At 36.3% G+C, this 18579-nt stretch overlaps 1 protein-coding gene across 1 annotated transcript in view; it reads right to left on the bottom strand.

Annotated features, from left to right (window-relative positions):
* Nucleotides 1-7800: 7800 nt before the first annotated feature.
* The window catches only part of st18 (ST18 C2H2C-type zinc finger transcription factor), a gene marked incomplete at both ends in the record, with an annotated part of 40686 nt that continues 29907 nt past the window's right edge, over nt 7801-18579 (bottom strand). The window contains 16 exons of the mRNA XM_083928138.1: nt 7801-7941; nt 8075-8221; nt 8346-8449; nt 8580-8668; nt 8818-9039; nt 10425-10505; nt 10822-10884; nt 11134-11202; nt 11512-11574; nt 12152-12261; nt 13410-13655; nt 15607-15806; nt 16149-16357; nt 16915-17007; nt 17103-17193; nt 18067-18201. Of these exons, the coding sequence (XP_083784264.1) occupies nt 7801-7941; nt 8075-8221; nt 8346-8449; nt 8580-8668; nt 8818-9039; nt 10425-10505; nt 10822-10884; nt 11134-11202; nt 11512-11574; nt 12152-12261; nt 13410-13655; nt 15607-15806; nt 16149-16357; nt 16915-17007; nt 17103-17193; nt 18067-18201 (2063 nt within the window). The remainder of the gene's footprint in view (nt 7942-8074; nt 8222-8345; nt 8450-8579; nt 8669-8817; nt 9040-10424; nt 10506-10821; nt 10885-11133; nt 11203-11511; nt 11575-12151; nt 12262-13409; nt 13656-15606; nt 15807-16148; nt 16358-16914; nt 17008-17102; nt 17194-18066; nt 18202-18579) is intronic.

The following is an 18579-nucleotide window of genomic DNA, read 5'->3' as shown; positions in this document are numbered from 1 at the left end:
ATAATAATGATAATAATAACAGTGCTGACTTTTGTTCAGGACACAATGGTAGGTCCATAGTACAATAAAAAAAAGTAGCACAATAAATACAGAAATATATCAATTAATATATAGTACAACTCATGAAGATTAACATGAAGATAAAAAGGTCAACAACTTTCACCTATACAAACAGGAGCGCCAATGTCTCCACAGTCTAGAAGAGAACTTGACAGAACTTAGTTCAGGTTGGGCTGATGACAACATCATACTGTGCTTTGAGACTGAAAATCTGCACATATATCGATATATAAGATTCTTTAGAATGGCAAAACAGGTAGGCACACCAACACTAACAAACATAAAAAGGTCAAAAGAGGAGGCTATTCATTTTGCATTATACGTGTATTTAGGCTATAGCGCATGCTTTGTCAGTGATTTATTAATTTTTCACTATAGACACCAATGCCTGACAATCTGATAATAGGCTTATTTGTAGTTTTGTTATAATGTAGGCCTACAGAATATTACACAGTTGTAAACATCAGTTTATTTCCTGTCGCAGGAAATGTGAATGGCATCGACTGACAGGAAGTTAGCCAGGACACAGGCTGTTGCCTAGAAATGGAATTCTGTTGAAAAGGTTGCTCTATGCGTGAAACAGTAATAAAAAAAACATTCATTATTTGATTCAGTGTACACATAACGGCGAATAGGGATCAGACAAGGAGAAAAATAATTTTTTATGCCATTTAAATATATTTTAATATTTGAAAAGGCGTTCCTGTTTTTTTTTTTTTTCACCCCCTGTATACTCCTGTCCTCAGTCCCTCAGGCCCAGTGGAGGGACTAAATGTAAAAAAAAATCCTCTGAATAATAATAAAATAATAATGACTTGTGTCAGCTGTTATCACCACTCAGTCTATTGCTTTATTTTTTATTTTTTTATCCTGGGTCTACTTTGAATGATGGGAGGGAATATAGGTCAATAAGAGGGCGCTGTTCTTTTCTTACTGGGTTTTGTGAAAGTAATTGATTTTTCCCTGCAGTACCTTTTACTTTGCTCCTCTATGATTGATCGATCTTTTTATCAATCTATCTATCTATCTATCTATCTATCTATCTATCTATCTATCTATCTATCTATCTATCCATCTATCTATCTATCTATCTATCTATCTATCTATCTATCTATCTATCTATCTATCTATCTATCTATCTATCTATCTATCTATCTATCTATCTATCATCTATCTATCTATCTATCTATCTAGCATCATATATCTATCTATCATCTATCTATCCATCTATCTATCTATCTATCTATCTATCTATCTATCTATCTATCTATCTATCTATCTATCTATCTATCTATCTATCTATCTATCTATCTATCTATCATCTATCTATCTATCTATCTATCTAGCATCATATATCTATCTATCATCTATCTATCTATCTATCTATCTATCTATCTATCTATCTATCTATCTATCTATCTATCTATCTATCCATCTATCCATCTATCTATCCATCTATCTATCTATCTATCTATCTATCTATCTATCTATCTATCTATCTATCTATCTATCTATCTATCTATCTATCTATCTATCTATCTATCTATCTATCTATCTATCTATCTATCTACCTATCTATCTATCTATCTATCTATCTATCATCTATCTATCTATCTATCTATCTAGCATCATATATCTATCTATCATCTATCTATCCATCTATCTATCTATCTATCTATCTATCTATCTATCTATCATCTATCTATCTATCTATCTATCTATCTAACTGTTGCTCACCTCTATCTATTTATATATCTATCTACATCTATCTATTTATCTTCATCTATCTATATAGCGATCTATCTATCTATCTATCTATCTATCTATCTATCTATCTATCTATCTATCTATCTATCTATCTATCTATCTATCTATCTATCTATCTATCTATCTATCTATCTATCATCTATCTATCTATCTATCTATCTAGCATCATATATCTATCTATCATCTATCTATCCATCTATCTATCTATCTATCTATCTATCTATCTATCATCTATCTATCTATCTATCTATCTATCTATCTATCATCTATCTATCTAACATCTATATATATATATCTACGTATCCATCTATTTATTTATCTATCTATCAATCAATCAATCATCTATCTATCTATCTATCTATCTATCTATCTATCTATCTATCTATCTATCTATCTATCTATCTATCTGTCTATCCATCTATCTATCTATCTATCTATCTATCTATCTATCTATCTATCTATCTATCTATCTATCTATCTATCTATCTATCTATCTATGCAATTATTATTTTACAATAATTCTAGTTTTTACAACAGCAAATGTATGATATTATTAAATATAATGTTTTTACCTGTAGCTTTTGTTGTTTAGTTACTGTACTGTGCTTTTAGAGTCAGGAGTAGCCAATTATTATTGCACCGCAATGCAGAGAAAATTACATCCATCACAGAAAAACGACTTTCTGCAGGTTGTGTTGTAATTTTCCACTTATAACAGTTTAGTTTGACATGTCTTTTAGGTAGTTAACCTCTCCCTGTTGGACTGATTTATATGATTTATTATATATTATACTACCCTATATACACTATCTATCATATGCTATACATGAATGTGATGCATATTGTTTACATACACTTCACCAAGCTGACTTTACTGCTATTTATCACACCACACCACTGTCACTTTTTGTCTTGTGATTATATCTTTAAGTGCTCATGAATAGTTTGTATTTAATCACATCAGTTATTTATTTATTGTTTGTATACAGGAGGGAAAGCACCATTACAGTCATCAAAGTGACATACAGTAAGGCACATTGCAATACAACACTTTCAGACAGATACAGCCACACATTAGGGAATATCCATCTTATCTGCAGATGAAGTTTGACTAAAAATATACAGAGTAAGAAATATAGTTCATTGATTCATTCATTCATTTTCAACCGCTTGTCCCTGTCGGGGTCGCGCGGGGGGAATAATATAGCGGGCCCTACTGTGACAAGCCCTGTTTATTATCATTTAAACATTGAGTAGAACATTGGAAATATCCTGGAAAGTTTCACCCACCTTGTAACCTCACTATTCCCTAAAGGAAAGGTTTATATTTAGCCTGCAGCTGGTTTTCTGGCCTGTCCTGGAAGTGTGGGAATGGGACGATCACCAGCAGACAGACGTGGTTTTAAGGAACCTCGCTTCACCTCATCTTTTGATAATACTGTAGATAACTAGGTTTGGGGTTTATTTTGTAGGAAGGTTTTGTGTGCAAGATATGCAGTCAGTTCAAGAAAACTAAATTTCAAATCAAGCCACATTTTTCTTCTTTTCTGTTTCGTTCTGTAACTGCTGAAGCCCAAATATCTGCCTATAGCTAGGATAGTAAACTAATGTTTTATACAGATAATAAGTGAATTATCTGGTTTCTCCAAGCCAAATTCATTTTACAGCACAAAACATTCAGGTTGAATAGTTGCCTAAGTGGCTCACAGAGTGGAATTCCTTTTAAAATCAGGAATGTTTTGATTTTTATGTAAGTGTTTATGTGAAAAATATGTGACCTCGTTTGCAGTGTGAGCTGCTGTTCTCCTGCAGGTCGTTCTCTAAAGTGAAGAATTTGTCGACTTTCTCAGTCGTGGTTTAATTGCGTAACGGTGTATTGAGCTCTACTTACATGACCGGAAAATACACAAGGTTGCAGACGGGTTCATGTGGGTTCATTCAAGTTTTTATTGGTAATTGAATACTGAACCCACTCATACACCAGGTTCATTAGTCGTGTCATTCGGGGCCATAGCAGGCCTGGCTAATCAAGACCAGCATCTTCACTCCAAGTATGGCCTGTTTTTAGCATCAAAATTAGTATGTGATACATGAAACCAGGGCCAGGACTTCAGAAATACTGAGGTAAGGATACTCAACCCCACTCCACCCCTCCAAGAAAGTTTTGACTAACTGCTTCAAAAAAGCCCATAACATTTCTCAATTATTATTCTATTCATCCACCTATTCCACACTGCCAAATACAAATACTAAGCTTTTTTAAGTATTCAATGATTTGTTTTTGTCTAAAAATAGTAACATTTAAACATACTGTGTGTATATATATATATATATATACATATTTATATATAAGACTGTATGTAACTGGTGTACTTGTATAATGTAAAGTCTTTAACTACAGTACTGGATGAGAACATGACCTCTGTGTCCTCAATAGGCCTTCATGAAATATTACTTTAAAAAACACACAAAAACGCAAGATCCTGGATTTGACCACACCTGCATCTAATATTATTTACATTAAGCCAAATATTTTGTAACCGTCTGTATTATTAGATAACTGTAACAGACATTGTTGACTGCAGCAGGGTTAGCTGAGGTCAGAGTAATGTGTGTGGTCATCAAGCTTCTTATATCTGCAGCGATGCTCCCAAGGTCTACACACAACATATACATTACAGGTAGTTGGGACCCCATGTGGCATGACAGGAATTAGGTTGGTGGTGGAGTGTGAGCCAACAGCCTCTTATATTGAATGTTGTGTTGTTACTACACAACAAATTAAACCTATTAGCTGCCTTTGTTTCAACGGCAACTGCATACTCACTCTAATTTCTCAATTGAATTGGTCACCAAATGCATCCAAGATGCAGAGATCTAAATATGCATATTGTGTAACTTTCGCCATTATCTCTAAACCATCAACATGTTGGAAATCCCTGTGTGTTGGGGTAACAGCATTACTGCTGCTGATAAAAACAAGATCAGAAAGTTTACTGAAAAGGAAAAACTGGTTTGATCAGACTTCAAACCATATTTCAGTTTGAAGGTTTTCCCTTTTTTTGGCGGCTTAATTTGTCTTGACAGAGTGGTTTAAGATATTTGGTTGATACTTGCATCAGTATTGTATTGTATGCTTTTTATGAAGTTAATGTTTCATTTTTATATTTATTGAACCTTTCATTGGTCCCATTTTTGGATGTACCAAATTACCAAAAAGGCAAGTACCAAACCCTTTTATTTATGAATTATTATACGGCTTTGTTGAATATCGGGATTGGTCAATTATGGCATTCTACTGTATGTAGACAATAAATCAATTATTTGAGAAAATAATTGGGATAATAACTTACTAATGTAAATAATGAATTGCATAAGTTGCAGCCCTCAACTGAATAGTATACATTGCAGATGATTGTAGAGTGCACTATATTTTGATTTATTTCAAGTACTGTTTTTTTTTTAGTCAGTGCAGAGATAAAAATTAAGGTGAGACAGGTAGATTACATACATGCGTGCGTTACAATAACATGGTCAGCATCTTACATCTCTAGGTCAACATTACACCCCTTTATTTTGATTTCTAGCCTCATCAGCTTTTAGTAACATGACGCCTTTAACTGAAGACTTTTCTGTTTGCCGCTGCTTTTCAGTAAACTGCACTGTAACTTATGTAACTGTAACCATCTTTTATATATTTTACAATACCTTTTATGTGTTTTAAATCTTTTAAACATTTGTTTTTCCCAATGCTTTTAATGTCTTTATGCCTTGCTTTAACCACGTTGTCACTCTTGGTGTAATACCTTATATTCACCACAAGGTGACGCTAACGCCTAAGGAAATGTGATACCTTACTCTGTCGTTTTGGGGTACTTGGGTTTACATTTGACTGACAGTGAACTTAGAAAACATCACAACCATTTAAAAAGTTTATTTCTACCATACACAAACTGTACAACACAGCGCATATCTGTTTATTATGAAATAGTAAAAGTAATAGGAAGTTTCAATTTACAAACTACTTCAACTGAAAAAAGCATTACATTTTAATGTAAAAGAAAAGAAAATACAATACAATTTCATATCATACTAATATCGTTCCACAAAAAAGCATTTCACATTACAAAACATCAAATACTAACAGGGAAAAAATAAATATTATTCACAAAACTTCCTGAGCAAACAATGTGTGGTATAGGAATTAAATATAATAAATTATAAATAAAGGATTGTTAGGTTTAAAGAATTAGATTTTTTAAAAAAGATTAAAATTCTTTAAACATATTGAGTATTTGGATAAAATAGGGTCTCGTTTTTTTTGTAATTTGGCTCTTCTGCTCTTACATTTTTCTTCGAAATGTCCTGGGCTACATGTCTTTTAACTTCTTTTTGCAGAAATGAAAACTGTATTGCTCGGATGAATCACTGTGTCATTTTCTCCGGGGATAAACTTCATGTAAAAATTGAGACATGTACTGTATACTGCTGATATGCGACTACAGTGTCCCATTTCCCTCTTTTTGTTGAAGTCGAGGGTAGTGTGGTGAACTAAAAATACAAAATAATTGAAAGTACAAAAGTGCAATTGATGCAAACAAACAATTGATTAGCCAACAACTACCATTTGTCTATGTTATCATTTCTTCTTTTTTTCTTGTTTTTTTTTTTTTTTATCTTTTCTTGTTTCATTCAATGATTGAAACCGAAATGCAAGTTGTAGTGTTAGTCAGCTCGGTTTTTTGAAATAGCTACTATTCAAATCTGCCCCAAGCGTTACAAGAATATTCAAACTGTAAAACTGGTTGAAATGTTAAGGCTTGTAAGCAGTTTAAGCTCAAACAGGAACAGACTTTTTTTTTTTTAATTCCTCCGTCTCCAAAAGTTAAAATAATCACCAGACTTTTCCATCTCAGTCGTGACATTTGAAAACCTGACTCTGAGATTACAGCTACTGAGACAACAGTATTTAAACAGTCATCAGGAACGTTTCCTATGAAAATAATTGTACTGTATAATAAATTAGACACCATCCACATAATACTGTCCTACCACAAAACATAGTACTCGTATACTTTTATGGATCCATATACATTTAGGCACATACTATATGCACACTCCAAAGTGTGTGCACAGAAGGCAGTTTAATATCTATATTTTTAAAAAAAAGACATCTTGACAAAGTGGATTTTTGATTTGTGTTTGCACTCTTCTTGTGGCACACTATGCAAAGCAGAATCTGACATTCAGTTCACCAAATGATGTTGCATTTTTCCTCAGTGTCACTTCCTGGTTGCATTCAGCAGTTAACAAGAAAAAGGTACAGTACAGTTGCATTGCATTTTTTTGATCTCAGTATTCACTTTGTCTTACCATACATTCAGTTTCCAATAAAGAAAGCAAAAGCAATGCTTATAAAAGATCGATGCTTAGTCGTTTTGGTAGTTTTTTTTACTTTGAAGGGAAATCCAACTTATGGTTTAATAATAATAATATAATTTTTTTCAACACTAGATGGCAAAAGTATGCCATGAAATTGGAATGTGCTTCTATGTAAATTTACAATGTGCAGAAAGTCGAACAGATTTCTCAAATATTAAGCATTTACAATTCAAGAAATAAATAAAAATCGAGGAAATAAATACACTGATGAACAAATATAATAATAAATAGCAATAATATAAGAATGACATGAACACATACAGATTCAAATCAAGCAAACCATACAAAATAATTAAGTGCAAGAGGGGTAAAAATCTCACCAGGATAAACATATCAAGTGAATGCAGAAACAGTAAAAGCATTACAAATCTGGCTGGTAATTTTCTCAGTGCTGTGTATTTACCCGGAAATGCAAAACACATTTCCAAAAGCCTTGTCTTATACATGCAGCCAAGCCAGCAGTCCTCAGTAAAATAGAGCTATCTAGTATCATTATCCCAAGTCAAAGTAACCTCTTGGTAGCTCTAAAGCTTAAACATGGATGCCCTTAATAGCCTGTTTGATATTATCCAAGAGGGTCTTGCACTCTGGAGAGTATTCATGCTCCGAGTTGTTGTACATATCAGTTAATGTGTTCACATAGGCTTCAAAATTATGCTCACTGATGGGTCCCTGCAACAAAGACATGGTTGACTATTAGTGAAAACAGCACATCAGAAAATGACAATTCATGAAATGAGATTTCTTCGAGTACAGGTTAGATATCATGAGTTGTAGTGGGGTCTGTGGTCAAGGCTTACTGTACCATTTGAGGCAGCTGAATGTCTGTTAGACTGTTAATGAGAGCTTGGCTAAGGCGAGCGAGCTCCTTCAGAAGGCTGTCGTTGTGCTGTTCGATCATCTTGTTCTCCTCTTCAATTGTCCTCAGGTTACATTCCATTGACGATATCTGCTTTCGGGTACAAAAACAAACAAACAAACAAACAAAAAAAAGACAAGAAATTTGAAATTGAGCGAGCGAACGTCTCAAATCGTTTGTCCCTTTTTAAAAGAAACTTGCCAGAGTAGATATTTACCTGGGTTTGAAGTTGCATCATATCTGCTTCTATTTTCATGTTGGATTCATTCAGTTCCTTAATTTCATGATCCAAATGTTGAATATCTTCTTTGTTTTCAACACCTGAGTTGGAGCATATCATCTAATTTATCATGTTCATACTAAAAATATTGGTATTTTTTATACCAAGGTACATGTGACTGCAAAAATACTTAAATATTGTCAGACCACACAGCATTTCAGAGTAGCTTACCACTGCTGGCTTTCAGTTTGATGGTCATCATCTCTTCTTCGGAGTGCTTTTTCTTGATACTCTGTGCGTTCAGTGGGCAACCCGACAAGCTAGTTCAGCAGGTCAGAAATGACAATTTTTAAATGGGAGACGATCAACAGGACTTTAGCATAAGTACAGATTGTGCATGAGAGTTAAGAATGCAACATGTCGACCAGCAGTATTATTTAGAGTTAAAATGGAGGACAGGCGACCTCACCTTCTGTGAGTGGCAAACACATTATTGGCATGTCCAAGGCCATTGCAGCCAGGCAAGGGACAATGGGGCAGTTCCTGTTTATTGGCCTTCCAGGCAAAGGGCAGCCCATTGATGGACGACTCCTTCTGTCTTTTGGCAGCAAGTGGACAACTGCCTGCGCTGCGATGGGATGTGTATTTTCCCGATATATGGCCTTGTCCGTCACATCCCATTACTGGACACCTACCAGAGAAACACACACACACACACACACACACACACACACACACACACACACACACACACACACACACACACACACACACACACACACAGTCAGACATGTTGTAAACCCTGCTGACTCAGAAAGGGAAAATGTATTTAATAACATGTCTCTGATACAGAAAAAAACAAAGACATCTAACTGCTCATAAAACAACAACCACATCATTAAAAAAAAAACCAATTTTTCACTAACTAGACCGGAAGATTTGTTAACCATTAAGTTGATTAATCCAGCCAAATGCTGATTAAAAATGAAGTCGCCAAAACTAAAAATAAATAAATAATCGCATTAACTACAAGTTACTAATCCACTACAACTTGAGTTAGAACAAAAGCTCTGTTCAGTGCATACGTTTGGAGGTCGCAGATGTTTGTGCTTGAAAACATAAGCACAAGTCACGCTGAATATCATTAAGAGTTTGTCAGTTGCATTTTCAGGCCTGTTTTCTGCAGGTCAGTAATGGAGTGACATGAATTACAGATAATTGTCATGTATCCCCTCATGCGAAAGAATGTAATTTGGAGGTGGCTAACCCTTTCCCTTATTGACGAAGGTGAAAGGTCACCTGAGATGATACAAATGGCACGCATGCTGTAGAGTGCTGCTGCAAAAAGCCTGTTTCAGCATTTTGTTACTCCACAGCAGCAGCACTTAGAGGACAAAACAACAGCAGTCCCATTACTTACATCTACTACAGGTAGGTAGCTTGATGCAAGGCATCAGGACAATGGAGGCATGCCATATGGCCCGCTATTTACAATAATCTAGGGACATTTGCTCCCCTCCCCCCTTTCTCTCCCTTTCTCTCTTAATGTGTATGAGATCTATTCCAGTCTAATTCCTAAGCTCAAGCCCTTGCATTAGTAATTAAAAAAGAAAAATCTGTGTCCAGATGTATAAGTAAACAAGGGCTCATATTACTTTGGATTTAAACTGCAAATCAATTACATTATTTTTTACCCCCAATAACACTTTCACAGACAATGATTAAAGCTGCAAATGAGTGCAATGCCATCAGAGCGGGGATTCAACATTTTCTTGATACACTATAATTATAAATAAAGCACTCAGGGAAGAGTAATAAGCCAGATATTCCATTCAGAAAATAGGAAAAATACAAAACCCTGGAAAAAAATCCCACAAAAACACGCTGCTAATCCTTAGAAAATAATTCACTAATGTTACCACAAGAGAAGTATTATTTTCTTTGTTTAACTTAATGGCCTCCAGGTATAATGCCCCAGGCACAAACGCATGACGCATTTGAACAATGTTTTCCTTGTTTTATTTTTTAAACCAAAAAACATGACATCATGGGATGAGGAAAATAAAAATCTCTTACTTAAGCTCTTGCTCATCTTTGTCATCCTTGCTTGGTGTGAGCTTCAAACCTCCCTTTCTGGCACGTGGACATCCTGACAAGCTAAAAATGATTGGCGACAGTATGGGTTAACATGAAGGAAATCTATTTAAGAGTAAAAAATAAAAAAAATCTAAGTTGTTACAGGCAGCTTTGACGTCTATTGGGTCTGAATTGCACAAGCTAATCTAAATCTATAAATCTACATAAATAAATGTCTCATCACTGAAGAAGTTGGCAGCCAAGTAAATCAATCAAAACGAGAATTCAAAAAGTGCAGCATGTTTGCGGCATAAAGTGAGACTTTCACCATCTGTTTGTATGTCATGCATCTGACAAATGTTTTTCATGCTCAGTCGCGATGATTTTTCTCTGCTACCTTCTGTGCGAAGCATAGTTCCCAGTCACATGTCCAGATCCATCACAACCAGGTGTTGGGCACCTGCAGGTTGAGAGACACAGAGACCAGGGGCTTTTTACAGCAAAAGACTGCGAGCAAAGCGTTGGATTCATGCTAATAAGCAGAAAGGCAGTGTAAATACCAAACAACTTCATGTGGAGTACATAGAAATCATGCATAATGTGTAGTAGAAGGGAAAGGAAAGGAAAGGAAAGTGTTGACCCAAGTTGAGGCAAAAAAACAAGCTGCCTAGTTTAATGTGCTAAATCCTTTAGTAACAATAACACATACTTTAGTTCCTGAGAGTTGGCTGCCATCAGCGATTTGAGTGTTTTGTCAGCCAGGGGACATCCAGACACACTAGAGAGGATAAAGAGCTAACAGTCACTTTAATGCACTCTTTGATCACGGCTGAATTAAATAATCTTAATACAATGTCTCAAAGCATATTTATACAAAATCATTTGAAAACACAATTCCACCTCCTCTTTATGAGAAAGCTTTTTTCATGTCACCATGATGTAAAAAAAACTGACACATGATTTAAAATCTAACTCCACTAGCTACGATTCAATGGTATCAACATAATTAAACAATCATCACTGTTTCGCTTCTTGTTGATATTTATCTGTTAGCCGCTGCTAATGAGAGTGTGATTATTTACAGTACCTCCGATGTGACGCATAATTCCCCGTCACATGGCCACTGCCGTCACAGCCTGGGGTCGGACAGCTGCAGGAGAACACAACAGCGTTTAATACGCAGATTACTCTAGTTCCCACAGCTTGAACTGAATCACTCTTTTACACCCAGAACCTTTAAATTGTCATTTAATAGACAAAAAAAGAGTTAGTACAGCGGGAAGTTTAGTAGAAAAAATATTATTATTGTTCAACATTCGGTTTAATAAGGTCTCTGAATATCACTGAGCGAGGGGGGGTGCTGTGCTGCAGAAACTAGAGGATCCTACTTTTTTCTTGTGGTGTGATTCTCAAGAGGAGACCCAGCAGAGCATGCACTCTAACTACAAGAGTCAAGAGTTGTAAGCTTGTACGGGATATACAGGGAGAAAACTCACTTTCAAATACATTTCTGCTCCACATGAACCTGCAGACATACCAGTTACAACGATATGTAACACAGTGAGTTTCAGTGCACTTTGACTCACTTATATCACACTGTCCTATTTAAACAAAGGTATGGTTTGCTGTGAATACTGACCATCTGCCAGCTAAAAGGGAAGCTCGCATTATACACAGTCGAATGAATGAAGATGCCTCGAGATGTTTCATTCTACAACGTAACACACCTCAAAAGCTCTTTCTTTGCCTCTCGTAATAGTAGCTTGGCTTTGGGGCTCAACATGCTGCCGTCTCCTTGATACAGTTGGTCCTCCAAGGAGACATGATCGTAGTCTTCCTGGTGAGACAGAAACAGTAAAAAAAAGATGGCCTTTACTTCAATGTCCTGAAAGTGAATAATTAATGAAAAGCACTGTAATACTCTTAAAACACAAGCCCTGGGGGTAAGAGTGCGATTATGCTTAAGGATACTTATACGGTAGTAAACCATACATCCATTTAAAGTCATACTTAATCCACATAGTATTTATGAGGTATAGCCATGACGTATGGATTTCCTTTTTTCTTTCTACAGACAAGGTTCTGCAGTCACCAGATGCTGCGTATGATTTATCATGAAAAAAAAGCAGGTCAAATGTCACCTCATAACAACTGCAACGAATACCACATGTAAAATAAAGACGATACAGTTATACATGGACACCAGATAAGAGACCAGTCCTTTATTCTAATATGTTTTTATAGATTTAAAGATCTGACTGGAGAAGATGCTGCTCTGTCTTAGAAAATGTCCCTGCATGTCAAACTTGGGTATTTTATATTCTGCACTTACAAAACATTTTAATTTTTGACAATTTGACTACTCTTGCTATTTTTATACTGAGCTTTCACTTTTTTTTAACTAACTTTTAGACTGGATTGGATTGCTTTGACCATTTTGTTCAATTCAATTTGACACATTTTTAGACTTTGACTAAATTTGACAACTTTTAGATCAACAAAGTAAATAAATAAACCCAAAGTATTTCTTTAATTTCTGTCAGCAGAGAGAGGGCTTTGAAACGACTTTCGTTTTTGGAAATTAAATAATACAAATTATAGGTATAACAGAGAGAGAGAGTTCTGAGATAATAAGTTAGTTGTGCTGCGACTATTTCAAAGGAAACTTGCAGAAAATATATTTGCTAAACTGAATAAAAAGAAAATGAGAAATCCAAATGATTCAATCATATTGGAGAAATGAGAGAGAGGGGGGTGTTGGACTTCACTTTTGACCTCAGTATTCTTAAACATTTTTTTAACATTTAGTCTGTTGCTTTGTTGCTCAATCTCATAGTTTTATTTGCACTTTGAGTAACTGACATATCTTTGTTTGGTGACATGGTGACTCTCATCCGTCACCATTCACCTTTCTCATGCATTTAATGCAATTCTTAATTTTTTTAAAGTACTGGTGGTTGGGTTTTTTTTTTTTTTTTTTTTTACCTCTACGTCCTGTAAAACGTGTGCTTTGCTGAAGTTGACAGGGATGGGGCTCTCCCAGCTGTCTCTCTCACACAGCGGCTGGTAGAAGGCGGGGCTGATGAGTACGCTCCCGCCTTTGGCCACGGCTGACTCAGTAGGGGACTGTGGGTCATCCAAGGGTGTTCTTGTTGGGACTTTTACATTTTCCTTGGACTTCTTCATACTCAAGTCCAGGGTGCCATTTTCATCCACCTCTATAAGCATGTCCTGAAGGCAAACAAGTTCAATCCTCAACATTTAATCAGTTCATGCATGTTACAACATGTTGTAGAAGGGTACTATAAATAAAGCATGCCTCACATATCATTGAAGTGCGCGCTAGCATATGAAAACAAATAAATCAGGGGATAAAAATTGAGCCTATTTTCTAATTACACTAAAAGGCAACGTGAATAAAACCACACGATGTCTTATTAATATGACAGCAGCGATATAAACTTGAACCCGACAACATTTCTCTGTAAACATGAAAAATGACTTGAAACAAGAAGCAAACAAACATATTTAAATAATACATACAGTGGTTATCTCACACCAGACAAAGTACCAAACTAAGCCAGCGTTAATTCTGCTGAACACAAAAAAATAATCACTGGTGTGTAGTTTTTTCTGTGACAGCTGTGTCATCTGTTTTCTAGGACACACAACCATGATGGCAGCTGGGGGAGGGGGGTTGCTGGTTTTAGGTCATCATTATTATAGCAAAAATTAAAAAGCTTAATGTGGCATAAGTTTCCCCGCTGACAGATGTGTTTGTCGTTTTTGTGCTGAAACGCAATAGCATGATGACTTATGGCTGTTGTTTTATGGAATTAAAAGTTTTACCTCATTAAATACTGAAATCCTTTTCCATAAATGAAACCAATTATTCAACGCATATGTTCCATTAAACCCTATACATCATTATATTTTTGTAACAAAGGGGAGCTTTCCAAATTAATTAAAGGGGATGATTTACATGAATATTGGATGTGGCTGTCCACTTAAATTATCCAGCCATGTGATGATGTGTGTACCTAATCAAAATAAACACCAGTATAAAACGAAAGGATGTGCGTGACCTTTTGTGATTTTTTAAAAGATTTTAATATTGTTTTTAACTGTAACTAAAAACTACTACTCTGAATTTCTTTATTCTTTTGCTATTATTGATTAATTGATGATGTAATTTAAGTATCTCACATTTTTAAATAAGTGAGCTTGTATTCACACCTTTAAAGACCGGCTATGCGGGGCTTTTTGTGAGCGAATATCTCAACACATAATTTACATATGCAGATAACTTAAAGCATCCGCCGACATATAACACTCTAAATATGGCCCCTTTTTTCAGACTTGAAAGCTGTTCTTTATTTTGTACGTCTCTTCAAGACAACTAAGCTGTAAATGAGAACAGATGATTAACTTGCTAACACTGTTTTATTCATTCAGTGGGTTGGTACCTGGTACGGGGCCACATTCTCAGCTCAACAAGCTGGGAGACAAGGATCTGTGCTGTGTAGGTGTGGAAACCTTGAATCATCTACAGTACAGCGTGCATGTATGTAACCCACAGAATGTGATCAATATTAATCATGAAGTTTGGAAGAAGCAGAACACAATGGCGCGTCGGAGATAATGACAGCAGAAGAGATTTTGGATCCGCACACATTTCCAAGAGTTTGGATTTTGGGTGAATTCAACTTTTCAGATGTTAACTCTTTTTAGCTGATTGGCTTAATCCATTAAAGTGCAGTTAAATACTATCTGGTGTAGACACACAGCCTATCCTGGATCATATAACTAAGCAAAATATCCTCTGCCATCTGCAGCGGGCAAGATGCAGTTTCAGACAACAGTTCAGGCTTTTTACATGCCAGCTGATGTCGAAACAAAATACAGTACCACATGTTTTGATAAAAAAATAAAAAAAATAGATAAGTAGTTGTAATTGGGAAAGAAGGCTGATTGTATTTCTTCCTTTGATGTGATTACACAAATTTTCATTTGTGTACATTAAAGCTTTACGGAGAAGAAACCTCCTTGTTTTTCTGCCACCAGAGCGCCATGGTCCCTTTGCCAAATTCTGTCTTTTGATGTCTTCCCTTTTTATACACAAATCAGAGTTCCTTTAAAATGACCACATTAAATACCTTTCCAAGTGGTCTAATTTGATTACCTTTGTGGAGGTTGCCAAGGGCCGGCCGGCGACAGACTCCATGTTCTTCCGGTAGCGAGTGGAGAGGTTAAGGATGGCGGCTGTCGCTGCTGCGGCTTGGAGACCATCTTCTTTTCTGAATTGACTCGGCGGGCTGTGCTGACCAGAGGTGGGCAAATGGCCACCTGGAGCACCAAGGAAGCCAGGGTACTGCTGAGGTGCTAAAAAAACCCAATATGATGTTGATAATAATAATGTAATATAATATAATAAACTGTAGTTACTGAGACACTAGGTGTACTACCAAAACCTGAACCAGTACATAGAAAACAAGTTGGAGGTTAATATCTGTTCTTTTAGCAACAACCACTGATACAAATCGATAGATGCAATATTAACAATGTGATAAACATTTGCATGTAGATCATTGATTTTTGTGGACTAATATATATTTTGTGGCTGAAACCAAGGCTCCATACCTAAAACATGACAAACAAACTGTAGTCACCCTCATGTTAACTGTAAATAGCTTTTTTGCGTCAAATAAAATGAATGAAACTTACAATCAGGGAAATGTGACATTTCCTGGTCCTGGTTGGTCCCCATCAGAGGCTGTTTGCCGAAGACCTGTGCATCAAAGCTGGCGTAATCAAAGCGGATTCTGCTGTATTTGTCCATGTCTTTTGTGAGGCTCGTTTGCAAGGCTGCTACTGGGTGAGAGAACCTGTAGTTCAACTGGTTCATCTCGAACTTCTTTATCAAGCCGATGGCTCTGTGAGGACACAAATTGGAGGGAAAAAATACTTAATTTTATTGTGCAAACCTCATGAAATAACAAGTGCCCAACAAGCTTATATTAAGCGGTTAAGTATAGACGTTGTTTTGAACCATTCAGGGATGCCAGTGCTTTGGTACACATAGAGTCTGGGATCTGATGTGTGTTGTAGATCCACAGCCAGGTTGCCAGACTAATTAATATAGTAGCAGTGGGCATCCTGCCCATGATATATCCACAGGGAACAAAGAGTTCTGCTCTTTTATCATCTCTAATAGAGAGGAACTCACAGGACCAGCAACCATTGCTTATGTCTGCTTGGAAAGCTCAAAATAGACTGTGCATTCTGCTGGGATCAGTGAATAAAAATATCCCACACTCTACTCAACAATAATAGTATTTATCACTTTTTTGCATAACCTCAGTTATACTTTTACAACTTCAGTCCTCTCCTGAATTTGATTTCTGGATGCTTGTTGTAATGATTTTCCAGCACATGTGACCACATTCATGGGCAGTGAAACTCCCCAGTGTAATCTGGCAGTGCACTGTACCTCGGTGAGCGGTCAGGTGTTTGTCTGCTTTTCAGGCTCTCGTCCTGAGGTTTGGAGACTTTCACTGCAGCAGCGATGGGGCAGCCTGAGAGACTGGTTTGGGGAGGAAATCAAACACATTAGCCTAATACTGTAACTCATCTATGAACAGGGCGCTGATTTCTGATGGCTTTCTCCTGTGGACGTACCTCCGGTGGGTGCTACGGTTGCTGTTGACATGGCCTCTTCCTGTGCACCCGGGTGTAGGACACTTGAGGACGTTCTCATGCATGGCCAGGACTGAGGGGGCGTTGACAAACAGAGGAGATAAGCTCAGAAAGAATCCCAAAATAATTCATGTAAAACATAATCAAGCTTAAAGATTCTAAGATGCTAAATACATAAATACACAGAGCTTTTTTAAAAAAAATAAAACAAATACATTTTCGTACATTAAATGATGGTATATTTAACTGGTTGGTACATTAGTGCCTATGGAGCAAAGATCCTACAGAGACGGAAACAGGAGGGGGAAAAAAAAGCAAAAGGCTTTCTCATTGTGAGGAATGCTGTAATGTGCCTGAAATGTAAATAGCTTAGTGCAAAGAGGAGCGTTACAAGACAGCTGATTATATTCTTCAAAACAAAAGCGCCGTTAAAGGTTCGCTCTGTATCCTTAGAAACTTCTTTTCTGTATATATTCTCCAATTAGTTTGTTGGAGTTGTCTATTTATTTTTGAATGCTGCGTTAGCTAGCCCTTTGATTTGCAAATACTGCCTCCAGTCTAAGAGCACGGGCTTTTTTGAAAAAGTTAATTACTTTTTCTGTTCCTTTTGTAACATTACTGTTTAATGTCGAATGTTTGTTGAGTTATATTGAAATGACTTAACAATCGCCAATGTGAGGAGGGGAGGGGGTAGTGGGGGGAGGATTCAATATCCACACATTACAGCACATTAAGAGAAAGAGAGAGAGAGAAGAAATCCTTTAAATTTATTTGAAAAGTTTCATGCACATCTTTGAATTTAACTAAATGTATAAGCAGGTCTTTCTTGTGTTTGGGTCTGAGCTAAGAGGATTTCAATTACTGTGACTGATTACCAGCAGTTTTTATATATGTATAAATCATCCATTATACAGCATGTATACACAGAACTGCTTGTGTGACTTACTCTCTGGAGGAACTCTGACTTTATGAGGACACCCAGACAAACTCCTGTGGTGCGGGTACAGGCCGGTGACATGACCAGTGCCATCGCAGCCAGGAGTTGGACACTTTATGTCCTTTTTGTCTGTACGTGGAGAATCTGCAGACACAGTAAAACAAGAATTCACGATGAATAAACACTATACAACCGTCACACTGGAGCCTAGACATACCAAAGCCCTTCTCTTTCTAATTGTGTTCTCTCAAGAAATGTAGAAACAAGTGGAATATATGTATAATGCACTTGCACTTTCTGGTAAACATATTGGGCATAGGTCAACAGATTGAAATATCATGCAAAGCTAGATACTTCTTTCACAAAACGCATCTATTAATCTGTCATTTTAGTTAAGGCTGCAGTTCAACATTCACTTCTTAATGCCCATCCATCGAAAGATTACATCTAGGATTACACGTTTAGCTGCAGTCATTTGAAGAATCAGAGGGAAACATGAGAGGTACTTTAGGAGGATTTAAG

This window comes from Echiichthys vipera (assembly GCF_963691815.1).
Source record: "Echiichthys vipera genome assembly, chromosome: 15".
Taxonomy (NCBI): Eukaryota; Metazoa; Chordata; class Actinopteri; order Perciformes; family Trachinidae; genus Echiichthys; species Echiichthys vipera.
This window is presented reverse-complemented; position numbering and strand designations above follow the sequence as displayed.